Source organism: Saccopteryx bilineata, chromosome 9 (assembly GCF_036850765.1).
Source record: "Saccopteryx bilineata isolate mSacBil1 chromosome 9, mSacBil1_pri_phased_curated, whole genome shotgun sequence".
In the NCBI taxonomy this organism is placed as follows: Eukaryota; Metazoa; Chordata; class Mammalia; order Chiroptera; family Emballonuridae; genus Saccopteryx; species Saccopteryx bilineata.
In genome coordinates, this window is record NC_089498.1 from 93,370,822 (window position 1) to 93,386,842 (window position 16,021).

The 16,021-nt window shown below is 39.8% G+C and overlaps 1 protein-coding gene across 6 annotated transcripts in view; it reads right to left on the reverse strand.

The window, feature by feature from the left end:
- Nucleotides 1-16,021, reverse strand: part of PARG (poly(ADP-ribose) glycohydrolase) — a 169,656-nt gene that overhangs the window by 37,482 nt on the left and 116,153 nt on the right. For all 6 annotated transcript variants that reach the window (XM_066242781.1, XM_066242780.1, XM_066242779.1 and 3 more), the window contains one exon: nt 15,859-15,967. In XM_066242781.1, coding sequence (XP_066098878.1) covers nt 15,859-15,967 — 109 coding nt within the window. The remainder of the gene's footprint in view (nt 1-15,858; nt 15,968-16,021) is intronic.

Sequence of the window (16,021 nt, forward strand, 5' to 3'; positions counted from 1 at the left end):
AAAAAGTGTAGCTAAGTCATCAATTTTATGGCCATTAAACATATTATTATGGACCCTGACCATTTGGCTAGGTCCCTGGTCAGCAAACTGCGGCTCGCGAACCACATGTGGCTCTTTGGCCCCTTGAATGAGGCTCTTCCACAAAATGCCACGTGCGGGCACTACCTCGATAAGGAATGTACTTATCTATATAGTTTAAGTTTAAAAAATTTGGCTCTCAAAAGAAATTTCAATTGTTGTACTGTTGATATTTAGCTCTGTTGATTAATGAGTTTGCCGACCACTGGGCTAGGTGGTAGAGCATTGGCCCGGTGTGTAGATGTCCCAGGTTTGATTCCTAGTCAGGGCACACAGAAGAAGCAACCATCTGGTTCTCTAACCCTCCTCTTCTCACTTCTTTCTTTCTCTCTCCCCCACCCTCCTGCAGTCACGGCTCGGTTGAAGTGAGTTGGTAATAGGGGGCTGAGGATGGCTCCATGGCCTCTGCCTCTGATGCTAAAAAGAGTTCAGTTGCTGAGCAATGGGGCAACATCCCACATGGACAAAATATCATCCCCTAGTGCAAGGGTCAGGAACCTATGGCTCGCGAGCCAGACGTAGCTCTTTTGATGGCTGCATCTGGCTCGCAGACAAATCTTCAATTAAAAAAATAATAATGTTAAAAATATAAAACATTCTCATGTATTACAATCCATTCATTTCCTACCGCTCATGTTCATGGTTGTGAGTGGCTAGAGCCACTCACAGCTGCTCTCCAGGACAACACCAAATTTTTATTGGATAATGCGTAATGTACACGGGTTGTTGTATGGCTCTCACAGAATTACATTTTAAAATATGTGGTGTTCATGGCTCTCTCAGCCAAAAAGTTTCCCAACCCCTGCTCTAGTGGGCTTCCTGGGTGAATCCCAGTCATGGTGCATGTGGAAGTCTGTTTCTCTGCCTCCTCTCCTCTCATTGAATAAAAATTAAAAATAAATAAAACATTACTATGAAGATTACTGGGAAGTTTGAAAATATGTATAATATATGATAAAATTAATAAAATAAACATTAAAGGTAATTTTTTAACACATTTATATAAAACTAAATATTCATGTGGAAAGACCTATACAAATAAAAACAACTATCTGGATAACGTTTCTGTATTTAAAATAATTGTAACATTAGTAAATTGATTTTGCTTTTTAAAAATGAAATATAAAGATGACGTCAGAGTAATGGCGGGGTAGGAAGCGATACCGATAAATCTCCCCCAAAACTCAACAAGATCTTCAACCAGAAACAGAAAAACCTATACTTGGAGCCTCCAGATGCTTCGCAATACACTCAAAGGTATGGTCGAGTGAAAAATTCGCTAAATATATAACCAAACCCCGAAGGAAATAGGGAGTAAGAAATGCTCCGCCTTCCTCACTAACCTAAACAGGGCGGCTTTCTCTGGTAACTGTGAATATAGAAACTGAGGCGGGAAAAGGGGGTGAATAGATCCAGGCGGCGGCACAAGTGGCCGAACCAGGCTGTGGCACGGAGATCCAAGCCGAGGAAAAACTGATCCTGTGGCAACCCGGGCAATACAAGCTAACACTTGCGACAAACCCAAACAAAGAAAGACAAGCGGGGCAGCCATTATACCCGATCTCCTGGTCGGTGTGCAGTTAGTGGGCGAGAGATTTCTTCCTGAGCCCCGGAAGTGGGTGCCCGTGTTACCCCACAGAGAGGCAGAGTCAGAGGCCTTTCAGTGGGCCGAAAGCAGAATCTCCGGGCAGCCCCAGCACCCTGGGAAAGCGGCGCACAGGAGGGAGCGAAAACTAATTCCAACGGTGGAAATTGTCCATGCTGGTGGGGGTTTCACTCAGAGGGAAACGTGGCCGGCCTCATATCCTGGTCTGCGCGCGCAGATAGTGAATGAGAGATTCCATCGAGTGCCTCGGCAGTGCGCGCCCGTGTTATAGCACAGAGGGGCAGAGTCAGGGGCCTTTGTGTGGGCCAAAGCGGAATCTCAGGCCGCCCCAGCGCCTTGCAAAAGCCGCGCACGGGGACGGAGCGAGACTCAATTCCAACGCTACAACTTTTCCATGTGGTTGGGGGTTTCACTCAGAGCGTGAGACTGCTGGCCGGATATCCTGGTCTGCGCACAAAGATAGTGAATGAGAGTTTCCTCCAAGCGCCCCGGAAGTGGGCGCCTGCCTGTGTTACCGGACAGAGTGGCAGAGCCAGAGGTCTTTGAGTGGGCGTAAAGCCCGCCTGATTATGCTAGCAGCTCTGACTGACTGAGCCTTACCCAGAGCCCTGTGCTGAGTGGAAATAGAGTGGGGAGTTGCCAGCTCTTTGAGCCTCTTACTATCCAGGCAGAGGCAGCAGCAACCCCATAGCTGGATTATCAGGCTACTAATTGAGGAAGGAAAGACTAGGAGAAAGGCTCCAGGAACACAGACTCTCTCACTGTCGGAGCCTATAAATGCTAATGAGCCTCGACTGCCAACAAGACTAAAGCACAATACATGACATTGCCATAGAGACTTATCAACTGCAAACCTCTACCTGAGCGTGCCAAAGGGGCAGAACCGGGGGTACAGAGTCACCGACCAGGAAGAGGGAGAGAAAAGAAAAAGCAAGAAGATAACCTCTCAAAATCAAGAATAATCTGCAGACTTTATAACCTATCCCATTTTCTTATATTTGTTCGTTTGTTTCTCTTATCTTCATTCTTGATACTTTTTTTCCTCCTCCAATTTGGCCGATTAACTCTCTGCCGGTCTTACTCTGTCCTCTCCTTGAACTACACTACCCATAAGTGTTACATCTCCCATTATCTTTTCTCTCCTCTTCCTTTTTCTCTATGAGGGTTGCACTCCAAAACCCTTAACTCTCTCTCTCCTTTCTTTTTTCTTCTTTTAGTGGTTTCCTCTTTTTTTCTCTCTCTTTCTTTTCTCCCTCTATATTAGTTTCTTCCTTTCTCCTTTACATCTCCTCTCATTCAAACCTCAATAACAAACAAATTATCTTATCTGGGACTCAAACTTATGTTTGTGGCATTTGGGGGGGGGGGTTTACTTCACCTTTTTAACTCACTAGCAGTGCTCCCATCCCTGGCTCTCCATTTTATCTAGTTCTTGTTCAACTAAATACAATAGTAATTTTTTAATTTGTCCCCCCATTTTTCTGTTTTCCTCTTATTCCTCTCATCATAACTCTTAGACAACCAACACCTAAAAGCAAATCATTTTATTCTTGACCCAAATTTTTTCCTTATTTGCTTTTTGTGGATCCATACCCTCTTTTTTTTCTTTTTTCTTTTTTTTTTTCTTTTTTTTGCCCCTTTACTACTTTTCCCCAATTCAGGCCCTCCATCACAGGCATTGTTTGTTATAATTCACAGTTCACCAAAAGATTTTCTCAAGAAAGAGGGGAGAGGAGAGGAAAAAAGGAGGGGGGGAATAATTTCCTTTATTTAAAATTTTTATTTATTTTATTTTCCTTTATTTCATTATTAATCTTTTTAAAAAAAAACAACTCTTTGATTTTTTATTTTTTATTATTTTATTATTTTTTTTAACTTTTTATTCTTTATTAAATCTCATTAATACTATCAACAAAACCACCCTCAGATGCCATTAAGGAAGAGAAAATCGAATATCATGGATACAAAAGAAAGAGAGGTAACACAGCTAGATGAGGAAAAATCTATGGAGAAAAAATTTAATATATTGGAAACCTTGGAGCTAAATGACAGAGAATTCAAGATAGAAATCCTAAAAAATCCTCCGAGATATACAAGAAAACACAGAAAGGCAATTTAGGGAGCTCAGAAAACAACTCAATGAACACAAAGAATATATGTCCAAGGAAATTGAAACTATAAAAACAAATCAAACAGAGATGAAAAACTCAATTCACGAGCTGAAAAACGAAGTAACAAGCTTAGCTAATAGAACAGGTCAGATAGAAGAGAGGATTAGTGAAATAGAAGACAAGCAACTTGAGGCACAACAGAGAGAAGAAGAAAGAGACTCAAAAATTAAAAAAAATGAGATAGCCCTACAAGAATTATCTGACTCCATCAAAAAGAATAACATAAGAATAATAGGTATACAGAGGGAGAAGAGAGAGAAAATGGAATGGAGAATATACTCAAACAAATAATAGATGAGAACTTCCCAAGCCTGTGGAAAGAACTAAAGCCTCAAGTTCAAGAAGCAAACAGAACTCCGAGTTTTCTTAACCCCAACAAACCTACTCCGAGGCATATCATAATGAAATTGACACAAACCAACAGCAAAGAAAAAATTCTCAAGGCAGCCAGGGAAAAGAAGAATACAACATATAAAGGAAGGCCCATTAGATTATCATCAGATTTCTCAGCAGAAACTCTACAAGCTAGAAGAGAGTGGACCCCAATATTTAAAGTCCTGAAAGAGAGGAACTTTCAGCCACGAATACTATACCCATCAAAGCGATCCTTCAAATATGAAGGAGAAATAAAAACATTCACAGATACAGAAAAGATGAGGGAATTTATCATCAGAAAACCCCCACTCCAGGAATTACTAAAGGGGGTTCTCCAATCAGATACAAAGAACAAAAAAAAAAAACAGAGCCACAAGTAAAAGCTCCAAGAAGAACACAATAAAACCAATTTTAAACTGTGACAACAACAAAAAGAAAGAGGGAGAGAAGATGGAGATTAACAGTAGCAAAGGACGATGGAGTGCAAAAGTACTCACAAAATAGTTCGCTACAATGAACAGGGTAGGGACCCTTTTCATTACTCAAAGGTAACCACCATTGAAAAAACCACCACAGAAGCACATGAGATAAAAAAGATAGCAACAGAGGAAAGATGTATGGAATACAACCAAATAAAAACAAAAGATAGAAAAACGAAAGAGAAGGATCAAACAAGGCACAAAACTAACAGAAAGCAAGATATAAAATGGCAATAGGGAACTCACAAGTATCAATAATTACACTAAATGTAAACGGATTAAACTCACCAATAAAAAGGCACAGAGTAGCAGAATGGATTAAAAAAGAAAATCCAACTGTATGCTGCCTACAGGAAACTCTTCTAAGTAACAAGGATAAAAACAAATTCAAAGTGAAAGGATGGAAAACAATACTCCAAGCAAATAACATCCAAAAAAAAGCAGGTGTAGCAATACTCATATCGGATAATGCTGACTACAAGACAGGAAAAGTACTCAGAGATAAAAATGGCCATTTCATAATGGCTAAGGGGACACTGAATCAAGAAGACATAACAATTCTTAATATATATGCACCAAACCAAGGAGCACCAAAATATATAAGACAGCTACTTATTGATCTTAAAACAAAAACTGACAAAAATACAGTCATACTTGGAGACCTCAATACACCACTGACGGCTCTAGATCGGTCACCCAAACAGAGAATCAACAAAGACATAGTGGCCTTAAACAAAACACTAGAGCACCTGGATATGATAGACATCTACAGGACATTTCATCCCAAAGTGACTGAGTATACATTTTTCTCCAGTGTACATGGATCATTCTCAAGAATTGACCATATGTTGGGCCACAAAAACAACATCAGCAAATTCAGAAAAATCGAAGTTGTACCAGGCATATTTTCTGATCATAAAGCCTTGAAACTAGAATTCAACTGCAAAAAAGAGGAAAAAAATCCCACAAAAATGTGGAAACTAAACAACATACTTTTAAAAAAATGAATGGGTCAAAGAAGAAATAAGTGCAGAGATCAAAAGATATATACAGACTAATGAAAATGACAATACGACATATCAGAATCTATGGGATGCAGCAAAAGCAGTGATAAGAGGGAAGTTCATATCGCTTCAGGCATATATGAACAAACAAGAGAGAGCCCAAGTGAACCACTTAACTTCCCACCTCAAGGAACTAGAAAAAGAAGAACAAAGACAACCCAAAACCAGCCGAAGAAAGGAGATAATAAAAATCAGAGCAGAAATAAATGAATTAGAGAACAGAAAAACTATAGAAAAAATTAATAGAACAAGGAGCTGGTTCTTTGAAAAGATCAACAAAATTGACAAACCCTTGGCAAGACTTACCAAGGAAAAAAGAGAAAGAACTCATATAAACAAAATCCAAAATGAAAGAGGGGAAATCACCACGGACACCGTAGGTATACAAAGAATTATTGTAGAATACTATGAAAAACTTTATGCCACTAAATTCAACAACCTAGAAGAAATGGATAAATTCCTAGAACAATACAACCTTCCTAGACTGAGTCAAGAAGAAGCAGAAAGCCTAAACAGACCTATCAGTAGAGAAGAAATAGAAAAAACCATTAAAAACCTCTCCCAAAATAAAAGTCCAGGCCCTGATGGCTATACCAGCGAATTTTATCAAACATTCAAAGAAGACTTGGTTCCTATTCTACTCAAAGTCTTCCAAAAAATTGAAGAAGCAATACTTCCAAACACATTTTATGAGGCCAACATAACCCTCATACCAAAACCAGGCAAGGATGGCACAAAAAAAGAAAACTACAGACCAATATCTCTAATGAATACAGATGATAAAATACTAAACAAAATACTAGCAAATCGAATACAACAACATATTTTTTTTTTTTTTTTTTTTTTAATTTTTATGAAGCTGGAAACAGGGAGAGACAGACAGACTCCCGCATGCGCCTGACCGGGATCCACCCGGCACGCCCACCAGGGGGCGACGCTCTGCCCACCAGGGGGCGATGCTCTGCCCATCCTGGGCGTCGCCATGTTGCGACCCTCCTGGGTGTCGCCATATTGTGACCAGAGCCACTCCAGCGCCTGGGGCAGAGGCCACAGAGCCATCCCCAGCGCCCGGGCCATCCTTTGCTCCATTGGAGCCTTGGCTGCGGGAGGGGAAGAGAGAGACAGAGAGGAAGGCGCGGCGGAGGGGTGGAGATGCAAATGGGCGCTTCTCCTATGTGCCCTGGCCGGGAATCGAACCCGGGTCCTCCGCACGCTAGGCCGACGCTCCACCGCTGAGCCAACCGGCCAGGGCCATAACAACATATTAAAAAAATAATACATCATGATCAAGTGGGATTCATCCCAGAATCTCATGGATGGTTCAACATACGTAAAACGGTTAACGTAATACACCATATCAACAAAACAAAGAACAAAAACCACATGATCTTATCAATAGATGCAGAAAAGGCTTTCGATAAAATACAACACAATTTTATGTTTAAGATTCTCAACAAAATGGGTATAGAAGGAAAATATCTCAACATGATAAAGGCCATATATGATAAACCATCAGCTAACATCATATTAAATGGCACTAAACTGAAGGCTTTCCCCCTTAAATCAGGAACAAGACAGGGTTGTCCACTCTCTCCACTCTTATTTAATGTGGTACTAGAGGTTCTCGCCACAGCAATCAGACAAGACAAAGAAATAAAAGGCATCCATATCGGAAAAGAAGAAGTAAAGGTATCACTTTTTGCAGATGATATGATCCTATATATCGAAAACCCCAAAGAATCCACAAAAAGACTACTAGAAACAATAAGCCAATACAGTAAGGTCGCAGGATACAAAATTAACATACAGAAGTCAATAGCCTTTCTATATGCCAACAATGAAACAACTGAGAAGGAACTCAAAAGAATAATCCCCTTCACGATTGCAACAAAAAAAATAAAATACTTAGGAATAAACATAACAAAGAATGTAAAGGACTTAGATAATGAAAACTATAAACCATTGTTAAGGGAAATCGAAAAAGATATAATGAGATGGAAGAATATACCTTGTTCTTGGCTAGGAAGAATAAATATAATCAAGATGGCTATATTACCCAAAGCAATATACAAATTTAATGCAATTCCCATCAAACTTCCAATGACGTTTTTTAAAGAAATAGAGCAAAAAATCATCAGATTTATATGGAACTATAAAAAACCCCGAATAGCCAAAGCAATCCTAAAGAAAAAGAATGAAGCTGGGGGCATAACAATACCTGACTTCAAACTCTATTATAGGGCCACGACAATCAAAACAGCATGGTATTGGCAGAAAAATAGACACTCAGATCAATGGAACAGAATAGAAAGTCCAGAAATAAAACCACATATATATAGTCAAATAATTTTTGATAAAGGGGCCAACAACACACAATGGAGAAAAGAAAGCCTCTTCAATAAATGGTGCTGGGAAAACTGGAAAGCCACATGCAAAAGAATGAAACTGGACTACAGTCTCTCTCCCTGTACAAAAATTAACTCAAAATGGATCAAAGATCTAAACATAAGACCTGAAACAATTAAGTACATAGAAGAAGACATAGGTACTCAACTCATGGACCTGGGTTTTAAAGAGCATTTTATGAATTTGACTCCACAGGCAAGAGAAGTGAAGGCAAAAATTAATGAATGGGACTACATCAGACTAAGAAGTTTTTGCTCAGCAAGAGAAACTGATAACAAAATAAACAGAAAGCCAACTAAATGGGAAATGATATTTTCAAACAACAGCTCAGATAAGGGCCTAATATCCAAAATATACAAAGAACTCATAAAACTCAACAACAAACAAACAAACAATCCAATAAAAAAATGGGAAGAGGATATGAATAGACACTTCTCCCAGGAAGAAATACAAATGGCCAACAGATATATGAAAAGATGCTCATCTTCTTTAGCTATTAGAGAAATGCAAATCAAAACGGCAATGAGATACCACCTCACACCTGTTCGATTAGCTGTTATTAGCAAGTCAGGTAATAGCAAATGTTGGAGAGGCTGTGGAGAAAAAGGAACCCTCATACACTGTTGGTGGGAATGTAAAGTAGTACAACCATTATGGAAGAAAGTATGGTGGTTCCTCAAAAAACTGAAAATAGAACTACCTTATGACCCAGCAATCCCTCTACTGGGTATATATCCCCAAAACTCAGAAACATTGATACGTAAAGACACATGCAGCCCCATGTTTATTGCAGCATTGTTCACAGTGGCCAGGACATGGAAACAACCAAAAAGCCCATCAATAGATGACTGGATAAAGAAGATGTGGCACATATACACTATGGAATACTACTCAGCCATAAGAAATGATGACATCGGAACATTTACAGCAAAATGGTGGGATCTTGATAACATGATACGAAGCGAAATAAGTAAATCAGAAAAAAACAGGAACTGTATTATTCCATACGTAGGTGGGACATAATACTGAAACTAAGAGACATTGACAAGAGTGTGGTGGTTACGGGGGGGAGGGGGGAATGGGAGAGGGATAGGGGGTGGGGAGGGGCACAAAGACAACAAGATAGAAGGTGACAGAGGACAATCTGACTTTGGGTGGTGGGTATGCAACATAATTGAACGACAAGATTCCCTGGACTTGTTATCTTTGAATATATGTATCCTGATTTATTGATGTCACCCCATTAAAAAAATAAAATTATAAAAAAAAAAAAAAAAAAAGAAAGTATGATTGTTCCTCAAAAAACTGAAAATAGAACTACCATATGACCCAGCAATCCCTCTACTGGGTATATACCTCCAAAACTCAAAAACCTTGGTAAGTAAAGACATATGCAGCCCCATGTTCATTGCAGCATTGTTCACAGTGGCCAAGACATGGAAACAACCAAAAAGCCCTTCAAGAGATGAATGGATAAAGAAGATGTGGTACATATATACCATGGAATACTACTCAGCCATAAATGATAAAATAAGATCATTTACAACAAAATGGTGGGATCTTGATAACATTATACTGAGTGAAATAAGTAAATCAGAAAAAACTAAGAACTATATGATTCCATACATAGGTGGGACATAAATATGAGACTATGAGACATGGATAAGAGTGTGGTGGTTAATGGGGGGGGGGAGAGGGAGGGAGAGGGAGAAGGGGAGGGGCACAAAGAAAGCCAGATAGAATGTGACAGAGGACAATTTGACTTTGGGTAACGAGTATGCAACATAATTGAATGACAAGAAAACCTGGAGATGTTTTCTTTTAACATATGTACCCTGATTTATTAATGTCACCTCATTAAAATTAATAAAAATTTATTAAAACCAAAACAAAAAAAACAAAAAAACAAAAAAAAAAAAACCTCGAATAGCCAAAGCAATCCTAAAGAAAAAGAATGAAGCTGGGGGCATTACAATACCTGACTTCAAACTCTATTATAGGGCCACGACAATCAAAACAGCATGGTATTGGCAGAAAAATAGACACTCAGATCAATGGAACAGAACAGAAAGTCCAGAAATAAAACCACATATATATAGTCAAATAATTTTTGATAAAGGGGCCAACAACACATAATGGAGAAAAGAAAGCCTCTTCAATAAATGGTGCTGGGAAAACTGGAAAGCCACATGCAAAAGAATGAAACTAGACTACAGTCTCTCCCCCTGTACAAAAATTAACTCAAAATGGATCAAAGATCTAAACATAAGACCTGAAACAATTAAGTACATAGAAGAAGACATAGGTACTCAACTCATGGACCTGGGTTTTAAAGAGCATTTTATGAATTTGACTCCACAGGCAAGAGAAGTGAAGGCAAAAATTAATGAATGGGACTACATCAGACTAAGAAGTTTTTGCTCAGCAAGAGAAACTGATAACAAAATAAACAGATAGCCAACTAAATGGGAAATGATATTTTCAAACAACAGCTCAGATAAGGGCCTAATATCCAAAATATACAAAGAACTCATAAAACTCAACAACAAACAAACAAACAATCCAATAAAAAAATGGGAAGAGGATATGAATAGACACTTCTCCCAGGAAGAAATACAAATGGCCAACAGATATATGAAAAGATGCTCATCTTCTTTAGCTATTAGAGAAATGCAAATCAAAACGGCAATGAGATACCACCTCACACCTGTTCGATTAGCTATTATTAGCAAGACAGGTAATAGCAAATGTTGGAGAGGCTGTAGAGAAAAAAGAACCCTCATACACTGTTGGTGGGAATGTAAAGTAGTACAACCATTATGGAAGAAAGTATGGTGGTTCCTCAAAAAACTGAAAATAGAACTACCTTATGACCCAGCAATCCGTCTACTGGGTATATATCCCAAAAACTCAGAAACTTTGATACGTAAAGACACATGCAGCCCCATGTTTATTGCAGCATTGTTCACAGTGGCCAGGACATGGAAACAACCAAAAAGCCCATCAATAGATGACTGGATAAAGAAGATGTGGCACATATACACTATGGAATACTACTCAGCCATAAGAAATGATGACATCGGAACATTTACAGCAAAATGGTGGGATCCTGATAACATGATACGAAGCGAAATAAGTAAATCAGAAAAAAACAGGAACTGCATTATTCCATACGTAGATGGGACATAATAGTGAAACTAAGAGACATTGATAAGAGTGTGGTGGTTACGGGGGGAGGAGGGGGGAATGGGAGAGGGAATGGGGTGGGGAGGGGCACAAAGAAAACAAGATAGAAGGCGACAGAGGACAATCTGACTTTGGGTGGTGGGTATGCAACATAATTGAATGACAAGATAACCTGGACTTGTTATCTTTGAATATATGTATCCTGATTTATTGATGTCACCCCATTAAAAAAATAAAATTATTAAAAAAAATGAAATATAATATGAAAGAATTATTCAGACCTTAGTTTCCTTCCTCATGTATAAAACAGAAGATTTAGATTAGGTATCTCTGGTTATTCTGATTCTATATATGGAGAAACTTAAGGGAAAACTCACTAAACACGATACATTTTTAACTAATATTCCTGAAAAGTAAAGGGAGACATACTCTTAGAAAAGATTATAATAAATGATTAGATGTTGGACTTCTTATAAATATCAACAGAAAGTATTAATTGGTTTTGTTATTCAAGCTCTGGTTTAATAACAAGCCCTTTCTAAATTTGGTGATGGGTAATAATAAATCAATTAATTAATAAATAATGTAGCCTGACCAGGCGGTGGCATAGTGGATAGAGCGTTGGACTGGGATGCGGAGGACCCAGGTTCGAGACCCCGAGGTTGCCAGCTTGAGTGTGGGCTTATCTGGTTTGAGCAAAGCTCACTAACTTGGACCCAAGGTCGCTGGCTCGAGTAAGGGGTTACTCAGTCTGCTGAAGGCCCATGGGGTCAAGGCACATATGAGAAAGCAATCAATGAACAACTAAGATGTCGAAACAAAAAACTAATGATTGATGCTTCTCATCTCTCTCTGTTCCTGTGTGTCCCTATCTCTCTCTCTCTCTCTGTATGTATGTATGTATAAATAAATAAATAAATAAATAAATAAATAAATAAATAAAGTGAATGGCAGTGACTTCCTGCCGGGGTAGTCTCCTCACTTTGTTAAATTTCTGACCCAGAAGCCTCCACAAAATATATTCATTACTTCATCTTACCTCAGTGAGTCTAACCATGGCCAAATGCAACTTTCTATAGAGGATTTCTTTCTCCCCTGAGTGTGCCATTTGTCACTTTTGTAAGCTGGAGTCATAACTCTTTCTAATCACAAAGATAATTCTGCTTTAGAATGTCACCCAGCCTATCTGTCAGAGGATTAAACACTGCTTCACAGTATCAATTAGCTAGAAGGAGACTGGCTCTCCCTTTTAAAAACCAAGTCTACTCGCAGGTCATGTTATCAATCCAATAGGACAGGTGAGGCCTGACAGAGCAGACTATTTCCAGAAGTAAAAAGCACTTTATGGGACCACCCCTTTCAATCATCATCTGGTGAGCAATGGCTAAACATGGCAGATAGGCCCCTAGAGTTCAGAGATCCACACTGCATTTTGATGATGAAAACCGGTCTTATGGTTGTTGCTTCATTCAGAAAAATGAAGTTTTCCTATTCATGCCTACTTTTTCTCTGACATGCAAAAAAAAAAGTAGAATTCTGCAAGTCATCTCTAAAGTGATTTAATGTAGACTTCTTCCTGAAACCTAAGTTGACAGAATACAGTGAAATGTAAAACACTGAATGCTCTCTCCGAGTGTACTGTCAGTTCCAAGAAAACTCCCTGCTGCTTGTAGTAAAACATAACTACTTTAATAGGTAAGTGTAACATATAAACGGTGAAATGCTTTAATTTAGAAAGCTCAAAGTTATTTGGATTAGTTTTCTAATTAAATTATCAATGACATTTAACAAAACCATTTACTGCTTTCTTCTTTTTCAATGAAAGAACTAGAAAACTATAGTAATTCTTTGCTAAAAGAGCAACAGTGAATAAAAAAGCATACATTTATCAAATGGCTTTTCATATGCCACGCCCTGAACTAAAGTGCTTTCTCAATGTTAGTTCATGTGAGAAAACATCTAATAATAAGATTCTCAAGCATATTAGAATGTAAGATAATAAATGCAACTATTACATTCAAAATATCTCCTAAATTGTTAGTGTAGTAAGAGTCTTTTAAGATTACTTGGTTGTTTATTTACTGATATTATGAAAGGCAAGTTTAGCCAGGATAAGCAGAACATCACAGAGAGAGACCACTCCCATGGTGAGACCCAGGAGGATGTGAAGACGATACACTGAATAACAGACATGCCAGCCCAAAGGCACTCCCAATCCCCTTGCTGCTGTCATTATCAAAAGTCTGTATAGTCCTGATCTGTGGTGGCGCAGTGGAGAAGGTGTCAACCTGAAATGCTTGAGGTCGCCAGTTCAAAACCCTGGGCTTACCCTGTCAAGAATCATGTGAGAAGTGGCTACTGTGATTCTTTGCTTCTCACTCCTCCCCCCCACCTGTCTCTCTCCTCTAAAATGAATAAATAAAGTCTAAAAATAAAAAAGGTCTGTGTAGGAGGCCCTGGCTGGGTAGCTCAGTTGGTTAGAGCAGTGGTCAGCAAACTCATTAGTCAACAAAGCCAAATATCAACAGTAAAATGACTGAAATTTCTTCTGAGATGCAAATTTTTTAAACTTAAACTATATAGGTCGGTACATTGTTATTAACTTAATTAGGACCAGACCAACACTCCCGTGCATACCTGTGCACCCGTACCTGGTATTTTGTAGGAGAGCCACACTCAAGGGGACAAAGAGCCAAATGTGGCTCGTGAGCTGCGGTTTGCTGACCACTGGGTTAGAGCATTGTCCTGATACACAAAGGTTATGGGTTCCATCCCCGGTCAGGGCACATACAAGAATCAATCAATGAGTGCATAAATAAGTGGAACAACAAGTTGATTTTGCTCTCTCTCTCTCTCTCAAAAATCTTTAAAGTTTTTTTAAAAGTCTGTGTAGGGACTGATACATCTATAAGCATGCAAAACCACAACCCACAGTATCTTAACCTCAATTAAATCCCACTCACAGAAGTCAAACAATGGCTTTTAGAATTGGATCAGTGTGGTTGGCTGTGACAGTAACTTGAAGAACTAAAGAAAAACCCAACTGTTTTGGTGAGACCCTAAATCTAAAGAGTAGTATCAGCAATCTACTATATGATAGTTTATTTATTATGGTTCACAGTGGTAAAAATGTGAACTAACAGGAATGCCTTGTTTTTATATTTCTGTAATACATTTAGAAAAAGAAAATGATTATAGTAGACAGCGCTAAGCATCACAGAAAATCATAGATTCTACTACAAAGGTCAAATCACCAAATCAATAAATAATTAGGGGCCCTGGCTGGTTGGCTCAGCGGTAGAGCATCGGCCTGGCGTGCGGGGGACCCGGGTTCGATTCCTGGCCAGGGCACATAGGAGAAGCGCCCATTTGCTTCTCCACCCCTCCCCCCTCCTTCCTCTCTGTCTCTCTCTTCCCCTCCCGCAGCCGAGGCTCCATTGGAGCAAAGATGGCCCGGGCGCTGGGGATGGCTCCTTGGCCTCTGCCCCAGGTGCTAGAGTGGATCTGGTCGCGGCAGAGCGACGCCCTGGAGGGGCAGAGCATCGCCCCCTGGTGGGCAGAGCGTTGCCCCTGGTGGGCATGCCGGGTGGATCCCAGTTGGGCGCATGCAGGAGTCTGTCTGACTGTCTCTCCCTGTTTCCAGCTTCAGAAAAATACAAAAAAAAACCAAAAACAATTAGGGCCCTGGCCAGTTGGCTCAGAAGTAGAGCATCAGCCTGGTGTGTGGAAGTCCCAGGTTTGATTCTGGATCAGGGCACATAGGAGAAGTGACCATCTGCTTCTCCACCCCCCCTTCTCCTTCTCTCCCTCCCAACCTCCATATCTCTCTTTCTCTCTCTCTCTCTCCCCCTGTGCAGCAGCCATGGCTCAAACAATTTGAACAAAAGTTGGCCCTGGGCACCAAGGATGGCCTCATGACCTCGCCTCAGGTGCTAAAATAGCTTGGTTGCCAAGCAGCAGGCCCCAGATGAGCAAAGCATGACCCTGGTATAAGCCTTGCCAGGTGGATCTGGTTGGGGCACATGTGGGAGTCTGTTTCTCTGTCTCCCTGCCTCTCACTTAATAAAAACAAACAATTAACACAACTCTTACTTACAGCAGAACAATTTTAACTTGATTTTTATGGTTTATCTGTTTTAATCCCAACAATATATAGTGTAGAGAAAAACATCATTGGGTAGGTCTAAAAAATTCTCAGGGCTCATTCATTTCTACAGAGTTTGACAATAATAATGTTCCAAAGCAGCTCAGAGTACTTGACAAGGTAAATGAACATGTGGGGCTTAATGCCCAGCAACAATCTATCTGGCATCAGTAATCAAACAATTACAAAATAGAAAGTACATCTTACACTAGCTGACAGAGTCATTAAATCAGGAATGCTGTGGGCAGACACTGACATTGCATGAATGACCAGAAAGCATGAATTTCAGCATGAATAAGATGACAGCAGATGACAGCTGCCAGGTGAACTAAGGAATGAGGTTACTGGCCTTGTTAAGCTCACGTCTGATTTTCTCAGGCACAAACTGGTCGAGGTAGCGTCGAAAGTGAAGGGCATCAATGGCGACAATCTCAGTGCTGCGCCGCTGCCAGGCATCCCTAGGGCAGGACAGAGAAGAGATGTGAGTCTGGAAAGGCACTCGCAAAGGAAGA